Source organism: Pagrus pagrus (assembly GCF_965226575.1).
Source record: "Pagrus pagrus genome assembly, chromosome: 3".
NCBI classification, from domain to species: Eukaryota; Metazoa; Chordata; class Actinopteri; order Spariformes; family Sparidae; genus Pagrus; species Pagrus pagrus.
Window position 1 is genome coordinate 30,411,987 of NC_140187.1, and position 17,261 is coordinate 30,429,247.

General features: G+C 40.3%; 1 protein-coding gene across 2 annotated transcripts; it reads right to left on the reverse strand.

Moving 5' to 3' along the window:
• Positions 1-1,000: 1,000 nt before the first annotated feature.
• Positions 1,001-16,861, reverse strand: cdc42 (cell division cycle 42). 2 transcript variants are annotated; one of them, XM_084349869.1, is made up of 6 exons: positions 16,777-16,861; positions 8,324-8,464; positions 7,440-7,512; positions 7,063-7,172; positions 6,578-6,775; positions 1,001-2,863 (listed from the first exon to the last, which is right to left on the reverse strand). In XM_084349869.1, exons 2-6 carry the CDS (start codon positions 8,426-8,428, stop codon positions 2,774-2,776), a joined length of 576 nt encoding a protein of 191 aa, XP_084205995.1. In that variant the 5' UTR covers positions 8,429-8,464; positions 16,777-16,861; the 3' UTR covers positions 1,001-2,773. The 2 variants fall into 2 exon arrangements, with proteins under 2 accessions (XP_084205995.1, XP_084205996.1); XM_084349870.1 differs by lacking the exon at positions 1,001-2,863 and adding an exon at positions 3,666-5,315.
• Between the last annotated feature and the right edge of the window lie 400 nt (positions 16,862-17,261).

Here is a 17,261-nt window from a genome sequence, read left to right on the forward strand (position 1 = left end):
CAGATATCCAACATTCCTCCATGAGAAAGCTCTTGGCGGCAGTGGTGAGGAAAATCTGCCTTTCAACAGGCAGAAAACCTTGGACATGGGCGGCTATCTGTCTTGATGGCTGTAATTTATATGTTAGCTGGACGGACCCGACTAAAATTATAAAAGAAGATTCACATGAACCTTCTAATTTTCAAACTCATTCTGGGTAAACTCCTAAATTGAGCCACTGCAAAGTACTAGTTATCAGACCAAATGACCAAATGATTTAGATGGATAATTGATGCTCTATAAATTCCCATAATGCAACCCTGTAGTTTCAGTCACCCCTCCACACCCCGTGAACTTCTACATCCTTTGAAGTCCATGACACACAACCAGACAAGCACATCTTCACACAGACTCTGCCTCTGATATAGTTCTACATGTGTTTATACTATTTTTTTTTTATTATTATTATTTTACATATTTTCTTATTGGGTGATTTTCATCTTACCTCACAACTGTACGCCATGTACACACTTAATCCAACCAGCACATACAATCCCAATTTTAAAATCCAACTATGCAGCAAGAATCAATTTGCATAAGTGGATTGTGACCAACATCAGTTTCTTCCATACTTATCAGCTTCACTGTATCCCAGAGAGGGGCAGCCACATCAGGGGTGATATTTGGGTGGACAGCACCTCCTGCTGGCTGAACCTGCTCCTCCTGCCACCAAGACATAGTATGAGGCCAACTGTACTTATATTACCTGATAAATATATATGTACACACTTGACATGTAAGCCACTTTGATTTGGCCCACCAATATGAAGATTACCTTAAAAGCAAGTTTGTTGAGGATGAAAAAGGATTCACTCATTCACTGACACTATTAAAATATATGTAAGAAAACACAGAAAGAACTTTCTACAGTCACGACAGTTAAAAAAAACAAGTCTGTTCAGTGGTGAAGTAGGTTATGCTGTTGTTATTTTTTTTAAAAAGAATGGCAAGGGAAAAGTGGTAAAGGCAATTAAGGTATAAGTTTAATATTTTTGAAAAGAATGCATATACAAAGAACAAAGACTTTAGACAAAGCATTTGGTTTTGCACCAAAACAACAACAGGTTATAATAATTATACTGACTTGGACTGGATATCAACCCAACTCTAAGCCACCAGTTAGGAAAAACAAGAACCAACCAATCACAAATAATTATAACAGAACAGTATCTCTGCCATTGGAGGTTTTTATTCAACTAAACCAATCAGAGGTTTTCTTGCTATAAACTGGCAGGTAAGAGTTCAGATGAGTTCCGACCCCTAAATGTAAAAGGAGTGAAAGTAACCTTTTTTTTTAATATATTTATATATATAAAATAAAAAAAAACACAAACAGAAATAATGAAGAAAAAAAAAACGTTTTGGTAAAAACACCTGGAGCCTACATCAACATTGTGTGCCAGCTTACATTATAATTACATCTGTTAAACCTATCATTTAGAACAGAGACCAAGGCTCAGCTACATGCAGCACCATACAGTTTGAATGGGTACAACAGACTGGACAGCCCTTCACACCTCAGACATACAGCCTGAATAAAACACGCTACAGGAAGGCACCAAATTCTGACCCGGCACAGAATTCTGGTGGAAGTTCAGGTTCGCTGATCAGCTGTTTAAATATGGATCTCCAGATTTGGCTGCTGGTGCCAGCCATGGATCATTAGTTTGACACAGATGTCTCTGCTGTACCCATTCGAAGTGTGAGGTGACGACAATGTTAAAACACTGTCCTGCTTTACCCTCCCATGGTCCCTGGCAACGCATAAAGAACACACCGCTTGTTCTGCTAACACTGTTTAAGTTCCCTGCATCTAAAAGGCCAATTCCTGCGGTCGACTAGCAGACCCATTACTACTGGATGCCTTTAGCTCTTCAAGTGATTACCACACTCCAAATGGATTGTGACTCTGCACTGTGGAAGTCCACTCTAAGAGGACGGGATACTAGACGGCAATATTTACCAATTCAATTTCCTCAATGGGAGAGCTGTGTGGAGTTTCAGCTGCACTGCCCTGAATTACAGAGTCCTGTCAGACCTACACAGTCTCCTTAGTGGTTAAAAGCGCGTCTACCTGGAACATGGAATAAATATCTCAGACTTGTGTGTTTGAGGAGAAAAGGGGTGTTGGCAAACAAAAACAAAACAACACTGTTAGAATCTCTTCTGGTAGTGCTGTGAAAGAAGGTAGGGATCGGGCGATGAGTGTGCTCGTCAACAGAGGGGACGGGACCAGCAGCATGAGCAGCCACCAATCGGGCAGCTGGGAGAGGCTGGGGCGGGGCTTATATCCATGAAACCTTTACATTGGCTGAGGACGACTAAATGGCGGGGCATCTAAAAGTTGATTAGGCCACAACACTGAATCAAAATCAATCTATCAAAAGCTCGACAGAATGAGTTCTAAGCTTGGTGTCTGGATTCCCGTCCGAGGCCGCGCCACCCTGCCCGGAGCCCACAGCAGCCTGTTGGCCAGGTTAGGTTGATCTTCGTCCCAAACTCAGATTTAGGGGTGAAGCTTCATATTATTGCAGACAATTATCTGAAACTTGGTCGGCTGTTTTCTCTCTAGTCTTCCCTGTGGAGGACAATGCTGTCAACCAGCCTTAGCAGAGCAAGGGAAAGGGGTGTGTGTCTGTGTGTGTGTGAATGCGAGTGTTTTGTGTATGTATTTAAGATGTTTGCATGTATGTATGTGTTCTGTGTGTGTGTGCTTTGTAAAGGTAGGAGCCTCTCATAGCAGCACACATTTGCGTTTCTTCTTGGGCTCTGGGGGCTCCAATGCAGCCAATATCGCCTCATCAAACACATTCTTTAGGCCTTTCTGTGAACACAAACACACAAACAAACAGGCTCAATGAAACACACACGGGTCAAATAAAAAAGGGAGAGGGAAAACACAATTAAGCTGGGTGATAACAAAGCAGCATTGATTATCATTTAGTAGAGTGTCATTAGAAACTGGGAGATGTGAGCGTGCTGTCGGGGACAAAACAATTTAACAATTATATGAAAGGAGATCAAATCATATCTGAAACAAACAACAAAGGAGAATTTTCTGTTTGCCTATAAATGCTGTTTCAGTCAGTTGTGTGAGCCAGATCAGGGATCAAGTGTCTACAACATAAATCACATGCATGTTTGAGTGTGAAGTGCAGCTGAACTGTGGGTGCTGAAATCAAAGGCAAGTCAAACAAGAAAGTGGAGGAAAAATAGAGCATAACCCCTGACACCACGACACAAAAGGTATCTGAGCATTATCATTCCACACCGTCTATTTTCTTTTTCCTTCATTGGCCCTACTCTTCAGATTAAACGTGCCGACTAATTCACTACGAGGACATCCAGATTCAACATAGAAAACACGTTTAACAAAAAATAATAAGCACCACAAATAAGGTCTATTTCTCAGCCTCAGAGTGTTTCTTTTCTCTTTGTGTCTGCCCCTGAGCAGAGCTGCTTACACCACAAGCTTGGTCATGTGAAGTAACCAGAGCTGCTCTGACACAGTGCTGTACTATGCAGTAAAGCAGTAAGCCCCTCAGTGTTGCTTAACTCAGTCAACTAACCCCACTACATTCTTCTCCGACAAAGCACTGGAAAATAAGGGAGCCACAGAACGGAGAGCAAGTTCATGTGTCCTTTATTAATTCATTTCACAAGTCATTTCACACAATTATAGCTCTTTATTATCTGGACTTCCAGGATAGCATGATATGCACCACAGTTTAAGAAAAGGTCACCCAAAATAGGAAAATTATCTACTCAGCCTCATGTCGATGGAAAGTCAACACGAGAGAGAGTTTTGTAGTCCACAAAACATTTCTTCATCTTCACATCAAAACAGTTTTGCAGCATTTCTTAATAAATTGATTTGAAAATTCATTATTTACTTCCTTGGCATGCAGTCGGGCTCGATGACCCACTTTAGACCGGGTGCACGCTAACCCTTTTAGCTTCGCAGCTACAGTGAAGACTCCAGCTTAAATAAGGGTGTTTTGAGATCAATTTGGGATATCTGGGCTTCCAGGGATTTGGGTTATGCCAGCGAGCTGTATGGAGCCATTTTATGATTTTTAATGTTGTTGTTGTTGTTGTTTGTGTTTTTTTTTTTAAACAAGACCTCATCTATTTCAGTAGATGACGCTCCAGAAATGTTTTGTATACTGCGAAACTTCAACCGACTTTCCATCGACACGGTGGTGAGTAGTTAATGAATCACTTTTCATTTTGGGTGAAGTTTTCCTTCAATGGCACATTAGAGTCATATACATGGAGAGGTACTCCAAACAGGTCAGAAAGCATTTTACAGAAGCATACAACTTAATGAAACATCAAGTGTAGCTTACCTATAAACCCCATCAAAAACACAGTACCATCATGGTACCAAACACTGTATCTAGTGGTTATGTTGTCAAAAAGGCCAAACACTCCCTATATATGACTTTAGTACTTAAACCCCCTACATGTTACCATAGTCAGACTCCAAGTTCTATTAAATCAGACATCAATTGTACAAAAAATACATTAGCATACGAAATGGAAGATCTATTTAGAGTTGAGTTCAATCTCAGTGTGTAGCCATGTGAAGCCACCGCCCTCACTTTGGTCTAAACCCTCCCCACATTAACTACTGCGACAGGACAGAGGGGAAAGACTAACTATAACAATGGCTACATCCCAAATTACGTCCTACATCCTCTGTAAGATACCGCTCTACTGTCGGCCAGGGACCACATTAATGAGCACTGGGCCACAGTAGGAAGACTAGGAATGATACAGTGGTGTAGTGCTACATTTGTGATGTAAAACTAAGCTCACATAAACCCCTCCTGAAGGAAGATATAAAGTAGATTAACATACCAACCAAACCAAATATCAGCAGTAACAAGTTAGAAAAGGCAACAAGTCACTGAAGTGCAGGAAGGCCTCGAGTCAGTGACCAGGCCATGAGACAAAGTTAGTTGTAAATCCACTCTCAATATGAGTAGTTTGGGTCGGGAGTTAGACTGGTGGCCGACTGATGGATTGGTTAGGTAGATGGCTGAAATTGAGATTGGTCTAGATTTCAAGAGCAGCACATGTAAAGATAGAGAGGAGAGGAAAGAGATGGGGTAAAGGAATGATAATAATGCAGAGAAGAATGGCAATCAGAGGAGGAAGATATGAGCGCAGTGGCAAAGAGTTTAAAATATACAGCATTTCCTCTTTCTCTGCGTCTCAGGTGGCTCTAGGGCAGCTAGGATAGCTTCGTCAAATACATTCTTCAGCCCTCGCTACAAGGATAGGAGAAGGAAGAGAACAACAGCACAATTAGCACAGCAAACACAGAAAGAGATAGATGGGAGAGGAGAATAAGAGGAACATGGCAGAACAAGGAGGAACATGTTTGGGTGAAATACAGAGAGAAGGTGTGGGAGGACAACTGTGTGAAGGAGATGCATGGCACAAAGATGAAGAATGAAGTGCGATTGGTGAGACTGACTCTACAGCAAAGAGAGGGCTGTCGCTGAGCAGTGAGCTGAGAGTGAGGTGTGGACCGACTGCTGAGATGCCTGACAGGAAACAGGAAATTACGTCAGCAGCTATGCAACAGTTGTGCCAGGGAGAGAGGGGGGAAGAGGAAGGAAGGAGCAGAGCAGGGAGGTGGGGGCTACACCTCAACTCCATCAACACTATTGTTCCCTGCCTGAGTGAGGCCGAGCTCATCTGTTCTACTCTGAGTCATGTCCCCTCACTCAAATTCCCAACAGTGATGCACTGATGCCAACACAAGTACTCAGGACTTGATCAGCTGCTAAGCTCATAAAAGCACTGATTGATTTATTAAGACAATCCAAGAGAGTACTAGATACTACAAACAAAAGAATTGCTAATTTATGCTGTTTACTTTTGGTCCTATTTAAACATTAACAGTAAAATAAAAAATAAGCCAGACGCACTATTGAAGAGGGTCCTCTGACAACCACAGCTCCCCATGCTAAATATAGAAAGTAATCGCTAACTTCACAAACGGTAGCTTTTTCACATTAGCTGTGAATCAGACAAAGAGTGCCATGGTATTTTCGTTGTGCTGCTGTGTTGCACAGTCGTACACGCTTTCCTTATTTCGCTGTTTTTGCTACATAAAAACATTTTGCTTCAAATTTACTTTCCAATTAGAGGGAACCACAGCTACAAGAAACTGACATGTCTCTACTCTGCACTGCACAGGCTACACAGCCTGAACTGCTTTTATAGCTAAAGGCAAAAGGCCTGTACCCAGGATACACTGTTGTCTGAAACAAGGTTCTTAAGCCATTTGAAAAACATCTGATGATTTACAATTAGCAACACCACTAAGCTCATGAGTAAGAACACTCACTGAAACAGACCATGCAGAACAAAACTCATCAACCACAGCGTGCACAGGCCAGGGGGAATACGGACATGTTCCTCTTTCCTCCTTTTTCTTAGCTCTTGCCATTGAGGTGTGAATCATGTGTGTCATATGTGAATCATGTGTGACTGTATTGATATTCATATATGTATACATTACCTGTGTGAGGGCTGAGCACTCCACATATTTCACAGCCTTGAGGTCTCTCGCCAGCTTCTCAGCTGTCTCCGGAGTGATGGGCTTTTGCTTGTTCTTGGCCAGCTTCTCTATAGTAGATGGGTCATCCCGCAAGTCAATCTGAGTCCCAACTAGCAGGAAGGGGGTCTTTGGACAGTGGTGGGTGATCTCTGGAACCCACTGCATGCACAAACACAGGGGAAACTACTGTCAAAACACTGCGTCACAAGTACACCTGAAGTGTGAAGAAAATGTAACTCATGACACAAGAAAGAGATATTTTGATGACTACTCGAATACACATGGCAATGTATATAGGATATAATAAGTATTGTAGTATAGTAATAAATATAGTATGAGTATATAAAGATATTACAAATTACAAAAACAACAAAACACAGCATCCATATTTCATAACGGTGAGGCAAAACACCAGTGACAAGAATAAAAGGAAGGGCTCCACTTGCCTTTTCTTTGACATTTTCAAAGGAGGAGGGGGACACGACAGAGAAACAGACGAGGAACACATCTGTCTGAGGATAACTCAGAGGTCGTAACCTGTCGTAATCTTCCTGACCTGGAGAAAGAAAACACAAACATGTTTAACAAGTGCAGTCTGGCCATTGTGTTACCAGCACTTATACATTGGACAAAGTGGAATATCTCTGTTGGCAGAATGAAACACAGCGACAAAACCACAGGAACACATCAGTCTAAAATAAAACTCACATTTTTCCCATGATTTCATGTTCTTCTCAGTACAAAATGTATGTAATGACAATGACTTAATGGGTAAAAGTTACATAAGTAAGCATGTGTAGGTTAGAATAAGAATATAGCATACCTGCTGTATCAAACAAGCCCAGAGTGTAGGGCTCTCCTCCAATCATTACAGTAACAGCATAGTTATCAAACACCTACAACAAACACACCAGAAACAATAGTTAGCCAAATTTGCTCAAAAAGTAATTTTGTATACATTTTACCACTACTTGAGTTTGACAAATATTGTGCAGATATTAAAATATGCATTTAATTTGATTGTAGATGCAGAAAGTTATTGTGTGTCATGTTATTAATCATTATCTTTTAAGCTGACGATCGTCATGTATCAGGTTCTAGCTTATACAGCTCCAGACTGTTTTAGGTAGCTGCATTCAGAAAGAAACTTTGATCATGTGTCTAGAGGTCAACACTGACTGTCAACCAGATTCTGGAAAACTTCAATCGAGTGGTGAAAATAGGATAGATTTCTAGATTTCCATTTCCATTCCAAACGCTATCTTCTTGATCACGTTCACATTCATCAGTGATGCTAGCTAAAAGAGCTAAGCTAACCTGACTTATCGGCCAACACACAGCCAAGGCTTCAGAATGCCACTCAGACTTTAGATTTTCTACATTGCCTACATGTACAATGACATGGCCTGTAATTAGGCTTGCATGACTGTAATAATTTGGTTCATAGGGTGTATGAAACCAAAACCAGTCACATCCCAAACTTAATATCCTTTTCTGAACTGGTCAGAATGAAACTAAATACTTAGTCAACTGTAACTCTGAAGTTACTTCATCACAATTACAAACATAGTTACAAAGGCAGGACATATTAGGTTGGTCGGGGATTAATCAGTTGACTGTGAGCATGTGGTGACAAACAGAGAGACCATATTTACATTTATATAAGTGGAAGCTCTTTCTATAACTAACAGGTGTCCACACACTTACCGTAGGTACATATTCAGACGGAAACTTGTTTGTGGTGTACGAGATGAGCAGGCAGGTTTTACCCACAGCACCGTCCCCAACTACAACACACTTGATGGTCTGCATAGCTGCGTTTTACAGTCTTCGCTACTCATTCAAGATCTGGAACAGACAAACAAACAGCAAAGAAACTTCATTAGTCGATGACACTGTTTATTGGCTGAACAAAAGTTAACATTTTTGCAAATGTAAAAGTGAAAATAAATCTCTCCAAATGTATCTAAATAAACAAATATGAAACACAAATCATTAATTACATATAAATATTTGCCTGTTGCTAAGGTCCACTAGACACCACCAGTCACAGCCTCGAATCTCACAAACCAATTCTCTGGGAGAGACCTTAAAAAGCTCATCACCAGATGTTTTTATCATTACTTGTCAATGATGAACTGTTGGTGAAGCACTTTTCAAGAACTGTAACTGTAAATTGGAGCCTGGCCTGAATCTGGAAATTAACATGACCCAAGTAAAAATGTCATTATCTACTTGATATAGAGGGGATAACTCTGTCCAGACATCAATTAATAACTGGACCTCCCCAATAAACCACGGGGTCAATGGAAGTGTCCAGATGTTCAAATGAGGGTTTCTAATTTAAGGGATTGAGGGATTGTACAGACCCACAGCTGGATACCAATTTGGGGAACAAATGAGATAGTATAAATGTGCTTCACACAAAGGCAGAGCACATGTTGTGGCTGTGCTAGGAGAGAATTCAAAATGTTTGGATTGAGACAAATGTGCAAGCAAAGGAAAAAACACCAGACAGGGATTTGACTACTTAATTGGTATGATACCATAGAGGTTTCATGGAATGACAGATCATATGCTCTTCGACAGGTATTTAACAGGGTTTAAAATTGACAAAAAATAAAGCATTGACAAAGAGCTCACAACATGTTGTGACAGTCCTGTCCAATGGAACTCAAGTTCAATGCTGCAGAGTTGGAAAAAGTATTTTAAGTTCAACAAGCTAACAGAATTGGACCAAACACAATTTGTTATTTCTAATTACTTCAAAAGAATTGTAATGAAGCCGTAAAAAACATCCCTTTAACATAACATAACATAACATAAGAAAGATACAAAAGTGAAGACAGATTGTTTTGGGAGTATTGTAAGAGTGAGCAGTGTTCAGACTGCCAGGCTACACAAAGTAGAACACTGACCAATAACAATACCAAAACAAACACTGAAGTATTTGCAAATACAGCCAGAACTGTTAAATGAGCAGGTGACCTCTCAACTGTGTACATTTTCAGACAGGAGTTTGTGTTCATGGTCAAACTGAATTTTACTATGAACATGTCACTGGTATGCAAACACAGGTTGTGTTAATGTCAACATTAGTTTAAATAAGTTTAAACTAATATTTTTTTGTTTTGGTTTACAATTAGTTAAGGAACTCAAATATTGTCATATTGTTAATGAGAGATGAAATGAACAAATGTCAGTTGTGCTCATTTATACAGAGCAGCACAAAGACTGACTAAGGGTGCACTCACACTAGGCTATCTGTGCTGTGCCCAAGCACATTTGACTAGTTAAGCGCTCCATACAGCGCTCAAGCATGGTACACTTTCTTGGCCCTGGCACCGTGGAAGAGGTGTGCATCGGCATGGTACGATTGCCCATGCACGAGCACAAGCACGGGTGCGCAACGTGGACATGAAGTATTATAATGAGCAATTCTGCCGCCTTGCATAATCAAGAAATGTTAGGGGGGTTGTCTATGACCAAAACCACACAAAATAAGCCACAAAAAAGTCAGTACAGTCATGTTCTCTGTGTTGTTCTCCATTGTGCTGCAACCATACCACAACGTGATGACGTATGTACAAGAGGTAACTGTGCTCTGGCCCGGTTGCTGCCAGAGCAATGTGAGTGCAGGCCAGCACGGTTACCCCTTGCAAATATGTCGAACCCGTGCTTGTGCTCATGCATGAGGAATGATACCGTGCTGAAGCGCACCTCTTCCAACCGTGCCAGTACCAGTATGGAGCGCTCACACTAGTCAAACAAACCATTCACAGAAGGCAGAACCACATCTCTAGACTGTGTGGTTTTGGTTTTAGAACAGTAATGGCATTTGGAGAAGTAACGATTCTATTCAAACATGTGATTTCTCTTTAAGTGGAATCTGGGAAAAATTGCTCTGAAACTCAAGCAGTGGCGCTCGGTGGACTCTGGACTCACATACTCTTCCAACTACATTTACAGCAGTTGTAGGAACTGTGTACTGGAGAAATCTGCAACTTTAGTAGCCGACAGAAAATTCTCTGGTGTAACTTGCTTGAACTCAGCAGTAACAACGCACAACACTCTCTCTACTCTCTCTAGCAGTTAACATCGCCACAATGTCAACGTCAGGAAAATAAGCCACATTAAAACCACATGCATCTGTGGACAGGATCTCTGTAAAAGATCTCAAGCTATATCCTCACTGTGTGGTCAACATTACTTACAATTTATTGATCAATAGAAATGACTTGCAGTTCGGTCAGGATACTGCATTTTGTTTTTTTTGTTTTTTCACAATTTCGATTTTAGATTTAAAATCAAAATCGTGAAACCCCTATTCATTACAATATCGTTAGGTGTTTTCTTACATGTGAGTGAGACATGAGGTAGTTGAATATGGTCAGTACACAGTGCACAGCCCGGCGCCATTGAAGCCGCAACAGACTGTCCTTCAGCAGCTAACTCAGTAGCACAAGGTACACACAGCAGTGAGCAGTATCTATTTTGCTATTTGTTTATATGATTGTGGCATTTAACAGAGTTGTTCATTTATCAGGGTTTCCCCCAGAAAACTTGTTAAGCCCGGTGGTAGGGTGGCCCACCAGCGGCCCACCGGTGCCCAAGCGTGTTTTTTTGTGTCAGGGGCCTGACCCTGACCATCGACTGATGGCAGGGCACTATAGGTAACAGATTCATTAATGGAGTAGTAGAATTTGGGAGTGATTCCATAAGGCTTTAAGATCAATGTTAAAAGTTGACTGGAAATTTGAAAATATTATCATTATCGTGTTATTATAAGACATTTATGTAACACCAGGTCTTACAGATTGCACTCTTGAAATGCTGTTCAACCAACCACACAAATAAATAAATAATAAAAATACTATTTAGATAAATAATATCAACTGTCTGCACTAAAAACTAAAAAACAACTGCCTGGTGTCTCCAGAGATTTTTACAATCTGGAGTCACGTGAACATGACCATGCGTCTTTTTCCGGTCAGTCGTCATGGAAACGTGACAATCACGGATCTACCAAAGATACTCTGTAATCTACTTTTTGGACCAGAGAAAACAAACGTGTGTAAACACGAACCGTACGAGCTGAAAAATGAAACGCTGGGTCATTTTCACATCTGGTGAAAGCAGCTCGGCTCACAGAAGTCCGGAGCTCTGACGCTGCAGGGGACGACGTGCTGACAGCTAACAGCTACTAGCCGCTGCAGCAGCTGGCTGAGCCTCTAGAGCCGCGGCTCGGCTCACGTTAACGGCTACGAGGTCGATGTCGACTTGGTGCGTTCCTCTCGGTCAGCTGGTGAAGCAGCGGTCTGATGAGCATGATGTCCGTGACATGTCCCGTTATGTGTGACGAAGTTGTGACGTTGTCAGGTGATGAAAAAGACACCTGATCACGTGTTGATGGAGCGCAAAAACTGATTTAAAAAAAATAAATAAACGATGCTTAGCCTGGCGGGTGGGCAAGTAACCCAGGCTTATAATACACTGGGGGAAACCCTGATTTATGTATTAATTAGCGTGTGTTCACGTGTTTTCCAATTACTCAATGGACATAATTAATCTGCAACTGTTGTTGGTTGGACGAAACAGATAATCTTAAAATGCAAGCTTGGGTTGTAGCAATTTTTCAGTTAGTTGCAGCCCGAAACAATCATTAATTGTAATGTTCATACCTGTGCTTTTTCTACTGTGACATGTTGAGTGAAACAATTAACACTGACCTTGAATCTATGTCTGTAGCAATGTGGTGCATCTTGATGTACTGTGCATTTATAGACAACAAACTGTATTAAGGCTAACAAGATTGCCCAAAAATGACACACTATTATTCCTTTAAAAAAAAAAAAGTTATTGCACCATATGTACATAAGAGGGAAAACCAAAACAACAAGGGACATCGCTACTTGAATAGCCTATTTATTTCTTGACATAAACGCACTCTGTGTTTAGGCATAAGAAATGTCTCACGATGGGACAAATAAAAAATAAATGTGATGTCAAATGTAACATTATTTGAAAATAAAAATGTTAGCTGTCTTGCTTAAGCAGAGCTTTACCAGCTGAGCTGCATGTGTGAGTCCGTCTCACCACCAAGCATTGACAAGGACTAATTAGAAACATCTGACATACAGGACACTATAATACTAGAAGCTTACTCTGCAGTTGACGTATATGACATAATGTTACAAATATTAAATATGTCTGGAGAGCTGCATTTGAAAGAACTGCTTTGTTTTATCAACAAACGAGGGCTTCAGTGCGATTGCATCCCTTTAAGCAGCTTTGTAATCCAGACTTGAACTGGACTGTCTTTTTGAATCCAATCTGATAAATCCAGCACTGAATGTCTTCTGTGATTATTTATCCAGTTTTACGGGTGGGATTCAGTTATTGTTAACATGGTTGTTAGTCGTTCACTGGCATGATTCCTTGGACTGAGTCTGTCGATGAAGGGAGGGTGTGTTTCTGAGTTGTCAGCCAATCAGAAGGTTTATTTCTGACTGTGTAGCAGCTCTGATCTCAGACTGTGGTGTTCAGGCAGGAACTAGGTTAGCTTTTGGTGCGTGCGATTGTGAACTCTGCCATCATTACCACACTGTTGTTGTTGTTGTTGGATTATTAGCTCATTTCAGCTTGACATTTAATTTTCAATCAATGAATTTAAGTCCAATATTAACTTTCACAAATAAATGTCAACTATACATTTGAATTTTCGTTGACAGCCCTACACTGTGTGTAGTATGTGGAACACAGTATTCCCCTGTCTTTCCTCCACAAGTTACAGTATGCGCTGAGCCACTGCAGAGCTCTGCACCACTGTGTGGGGGTGGGGGTGTCATTGAGCGAGGCAGAAGGGACAAAACTGCAGGCACCAAATGTTACATGGTGAATATGAACTGAACACAGGTTGATGTTCTGCCGATACACATGGAATACAATGGTAATGATTTGTTCAACATAGTACTCCCTTTGCAAAATAGGCTGCAATTACTTTAGACAGGCCTTTATATTGCATGTTTAAAATAAATGATAAACTCATTAAAGCTCATTAAACATCTTTTAAGGCTTTTTTGTTTCTAAACATGAAGCCATTGTGATTAACTTCCATAACCAACTGTGTTCAAAAGTGACAGACTGATGTGATTGCTGCTGTGTGATGATCATGAGGCCTTTGCACTGCCTGAATGAAGAGGGGTTGTATAATGTGGACCTCTCAATAAACTTCTCAATGGCAGGTGAAGTAAGCAATAACACAGACTGCATCATGTGAGTAACTCCCATCAATGGAAGTTGAACATTTTGGGTGACTTGGCTGGAAATCTGATGAATGGGGTTTGGCAAGGAATGTGATGACGACATGTTAAATTCCCAGTAATTTTACGGTTGGGCTGGATTAAAAAAAAAATCGATGTCTTTTAAATAATTCTACCTGATTTATAGGATCCTGGGATCATCAGATGTCAGGGTTCCAACACCCTCCAAATACCTGTTGATTTTCCTTTTGGCTTTCCTGCATTTTGGTGTCACTTACAGGCATGAAGTTTATGTCTTCACAAACATCAGCATGGGGACTGGTAATCCTCATAAACTCATAAAAATCTATACTCGAATGGCCACAATAATGGGACAGTTCCCATTATTTGTTCTTATTTTACATTACTGAAATACATAGGTTTATATCTGTCATTGGTCTTGTAACAATAAGAAATGGAATCATTAGATGGTTAATTCATAACAATATCCAATTAATTTCTCCATAGGCAGATTTAAACTAAGTAAACATTAATATTTTAAATAATTCACCAGGTCAGACAATGTACTTTATTAGTTCCCTCAGAATCTTTCATACCAAAAGAAAATTACTACTGTAACTTAAATATCCCCAGCTGAATTGATATTGAATTGAATCGGAAATTGGATTATATTGATTTGGAAACATCATTGGTGATACCCCGCTCTGATTTACAGAGAGAAGTAGTGTCTAAAGGGGGCATTTAAATGAGCCAACACTTACATAATACAGTAACAGTGATAAAACAGAAACCTTCATCTTCATTTTCCTGTTGCATATTGTTAAGAAATTAAAATCAAAACTGGATTAGTTGCGTCTGTTAACAGGACGTCTTAAACATATATGTGTCTGGTGACTTGTGATGGGCAAAATAAGTATTTAATCTCAACAATCAACAGACTATTAGTTGCTTAAAATACAAATTGAAAGCCTCAGCTCTATTTCACCTTTGCATTAGTGGCGTTCTGTTTGCAGGTTAAATGTTGCTGTCCTACACATCACAGTGTCATCTTATCTGTAGTCACTCTTTTACATAGACGGTTTAATATCCTGGTGTTCCAAATATGGAGTATACTTTGTAAGTGTTAGAAACATGCTTGTAATTTGTTCTCATAATTCAGGAGTTTCCCAAAATGTCTACCATTAAAGCAGTCACATTAATTATTGTTTTGATCACAAGTTTAGACAGTCCATTACTGGGTTGAGCATTTGAGTGCTTTAACAACACTCAAATTGAAGGAAACCTATGCCTTGGGCACCAACAAAACCAACTGTTGAGCAAGGAAAAACCCTGCCATTGTCAGGAGGAATCCTTTCAGCACTTTAGACAGTAAACGGACAGTTCGTTTTCATTGCATGGTGATCACTATTACATCCACACAACAGCATACGTACTTAAGTAGCATAATGCCCCGAAGTTTTTCATGGAACAAAATGTGACTATAGACAATCTAAAGACTTCTTCGAATGGGGGAAATTCTGAAATATTTGACAAACTCTAAGCTCAACACTGCAGTAAGCTGATGGCCATGGGCAACAGAGGGTGGCTGCTGCTGCAATAATGCTGCCAGACTTAATCCACGCATTTGTGTTTGTAGGCCAGCAAGCGTTCTGAGGGCAGGCCAGCTTAAAGATTGGTAGTGAAAGCTGGTAAAATTCAGTTTGATATTTCCAAACAACATAAAGCACCTAATTTAAAAATAACAGTATGTTAGGCACTATATCTACCAAGACGCTTGTCACCACAGAGCAAGTGAGCACTTATATTGAAAACATCAACCAACCACAGAATCAAACATCACTGCATCCACACAGCTGCACGACCGAAATTACATCGGATTTAGCAACATATCTTTAAAGGTTGGTCACAGTTTCCCTTCAAGTTCATCTGTCTTACTGATGTGTTAAGCACAAACATGGTGAGGAAAAATCCTTGGACATCTGGCCGTTTGATACTTGACACAGGCAGACCTCCAGTCAAAGACATCAATCACAAGCATTTTCTTTTGACACCGACACAAAATTTGTGACGAGTTGCCCTAACAATGACTTTATATCACACTACTGTACTTACAACTTATGGCATGTCTAAATATGAAGCCACGAGCAGTAAGCGAATTTGTTACTATGAGACTGTATTAGTCATAACAGCTAATCACATATCAAATACATTTCAAGATCATACCTGAGAGACAGCAACCACTCAAAGCTAACGTTACTGTTAGCTTAGCTGCTTGGCTATTTCGGCCACATCCCCGGCCTCAATCTGGCCTAATTTCCTGCCGGCTGTTTAAACTGACGACAAATGTACCCATTGAGCAGTCCATTTTATGACCCAACATAGCGATGTGAACCTCAATCCTCGCACCCAAACACTTCAGTTTAACTGCAATTGGAGACCCTTCTTACATTATAAAAACAGTACCAGACGTTTGTTACGCCTCTTTATTCAGCTCGTCAAACAGCTAACAGCTAGCTAGTAACTAGTTAAGTTACGTATTTTGCTATCGACTGGCTTTGCTTGAAAACGAAAAGACATCACATTCTTCGCACACTGAAATCAACAATATATTTGATGTGGAATATGGTTACTACACGGCCCCAAGTGGTTTATTTACAAGCCGGTCCGATGTTATAGACTGCCTGTCTGCTTGCTTTGCTAAATACTACCCTCCCCTTGCTAGTTAGTTAGCTAACTGGGTGAGCTAACCTTAGTGGATGCTGCTGCTGAAGGAGATGCCTAGTTTGAAAATTAAAACCCATGTACCACAGGCGTACAGCATAAATGATACTGATAACACTCAAACTCTAACCAACTAGTTATACCCCAAAAATACAAAATAATAGATTTTTTCCGTACCGTATCCTCCGTTTGTGTCTTTACGCCGGGCGTTGGCAGCTCCGCGCTAGGGGCTTCCCAGTCAACTGAACAGGGACACGTTGCGTGCGTAGTGAACAACTACGTAATTACGTTAATCAATTCAACTACAAGCAAGGTACTTTTCTCAAACTAATACCAAAAACCAAACAGACAAGCTAGTCTGTGGTTTCAATATTAGACAACAGAGATGATTTATTGTACTCTATGTAAAACTGAATTTAAACTTCTGAAAATGAAGCTCACCTCCAGCAGTACAGACACTACAATATTTGATTTAAACATAGTAATAAACTTGTTCCGCCCACTTTGATGAAATATTATTCTAAAATGTAACATTAATCTATAATTATCCACAAAAATGGATCAGTTGTCGAAACTGGGCAATTGTTTATATACACACATACATATATTTAACACATGGTAGCCTGTACAGAGAATTAACAATCTGGACATGTGCTTCAATT

Bases quoted from the DNA above. Each gene is read 5' to 3' on its own strand.
- cdc42 (XM_084349869.1), bottom strand. From the start codon at position 8,428: ATGCAGACCATCAAGTGTGTTGTAGTTGGGGACGGTGCTGTGGGTAAA. The intron at 6,776-7,062 runs GCAAGTGGAGCC...TTGTGCATGCAG, and splicing joins TTGAAAATGTCAAAGAAAAG to TGGGTTCCAGAGATCACCCA. The intron at 2,864-6,577 runs GTAATGTATACA...TTGTGTTCACAG, and splicing joins AGTGCTCAGCCCTCACACAG to AAAGGCCTAAAGAATGTGTT.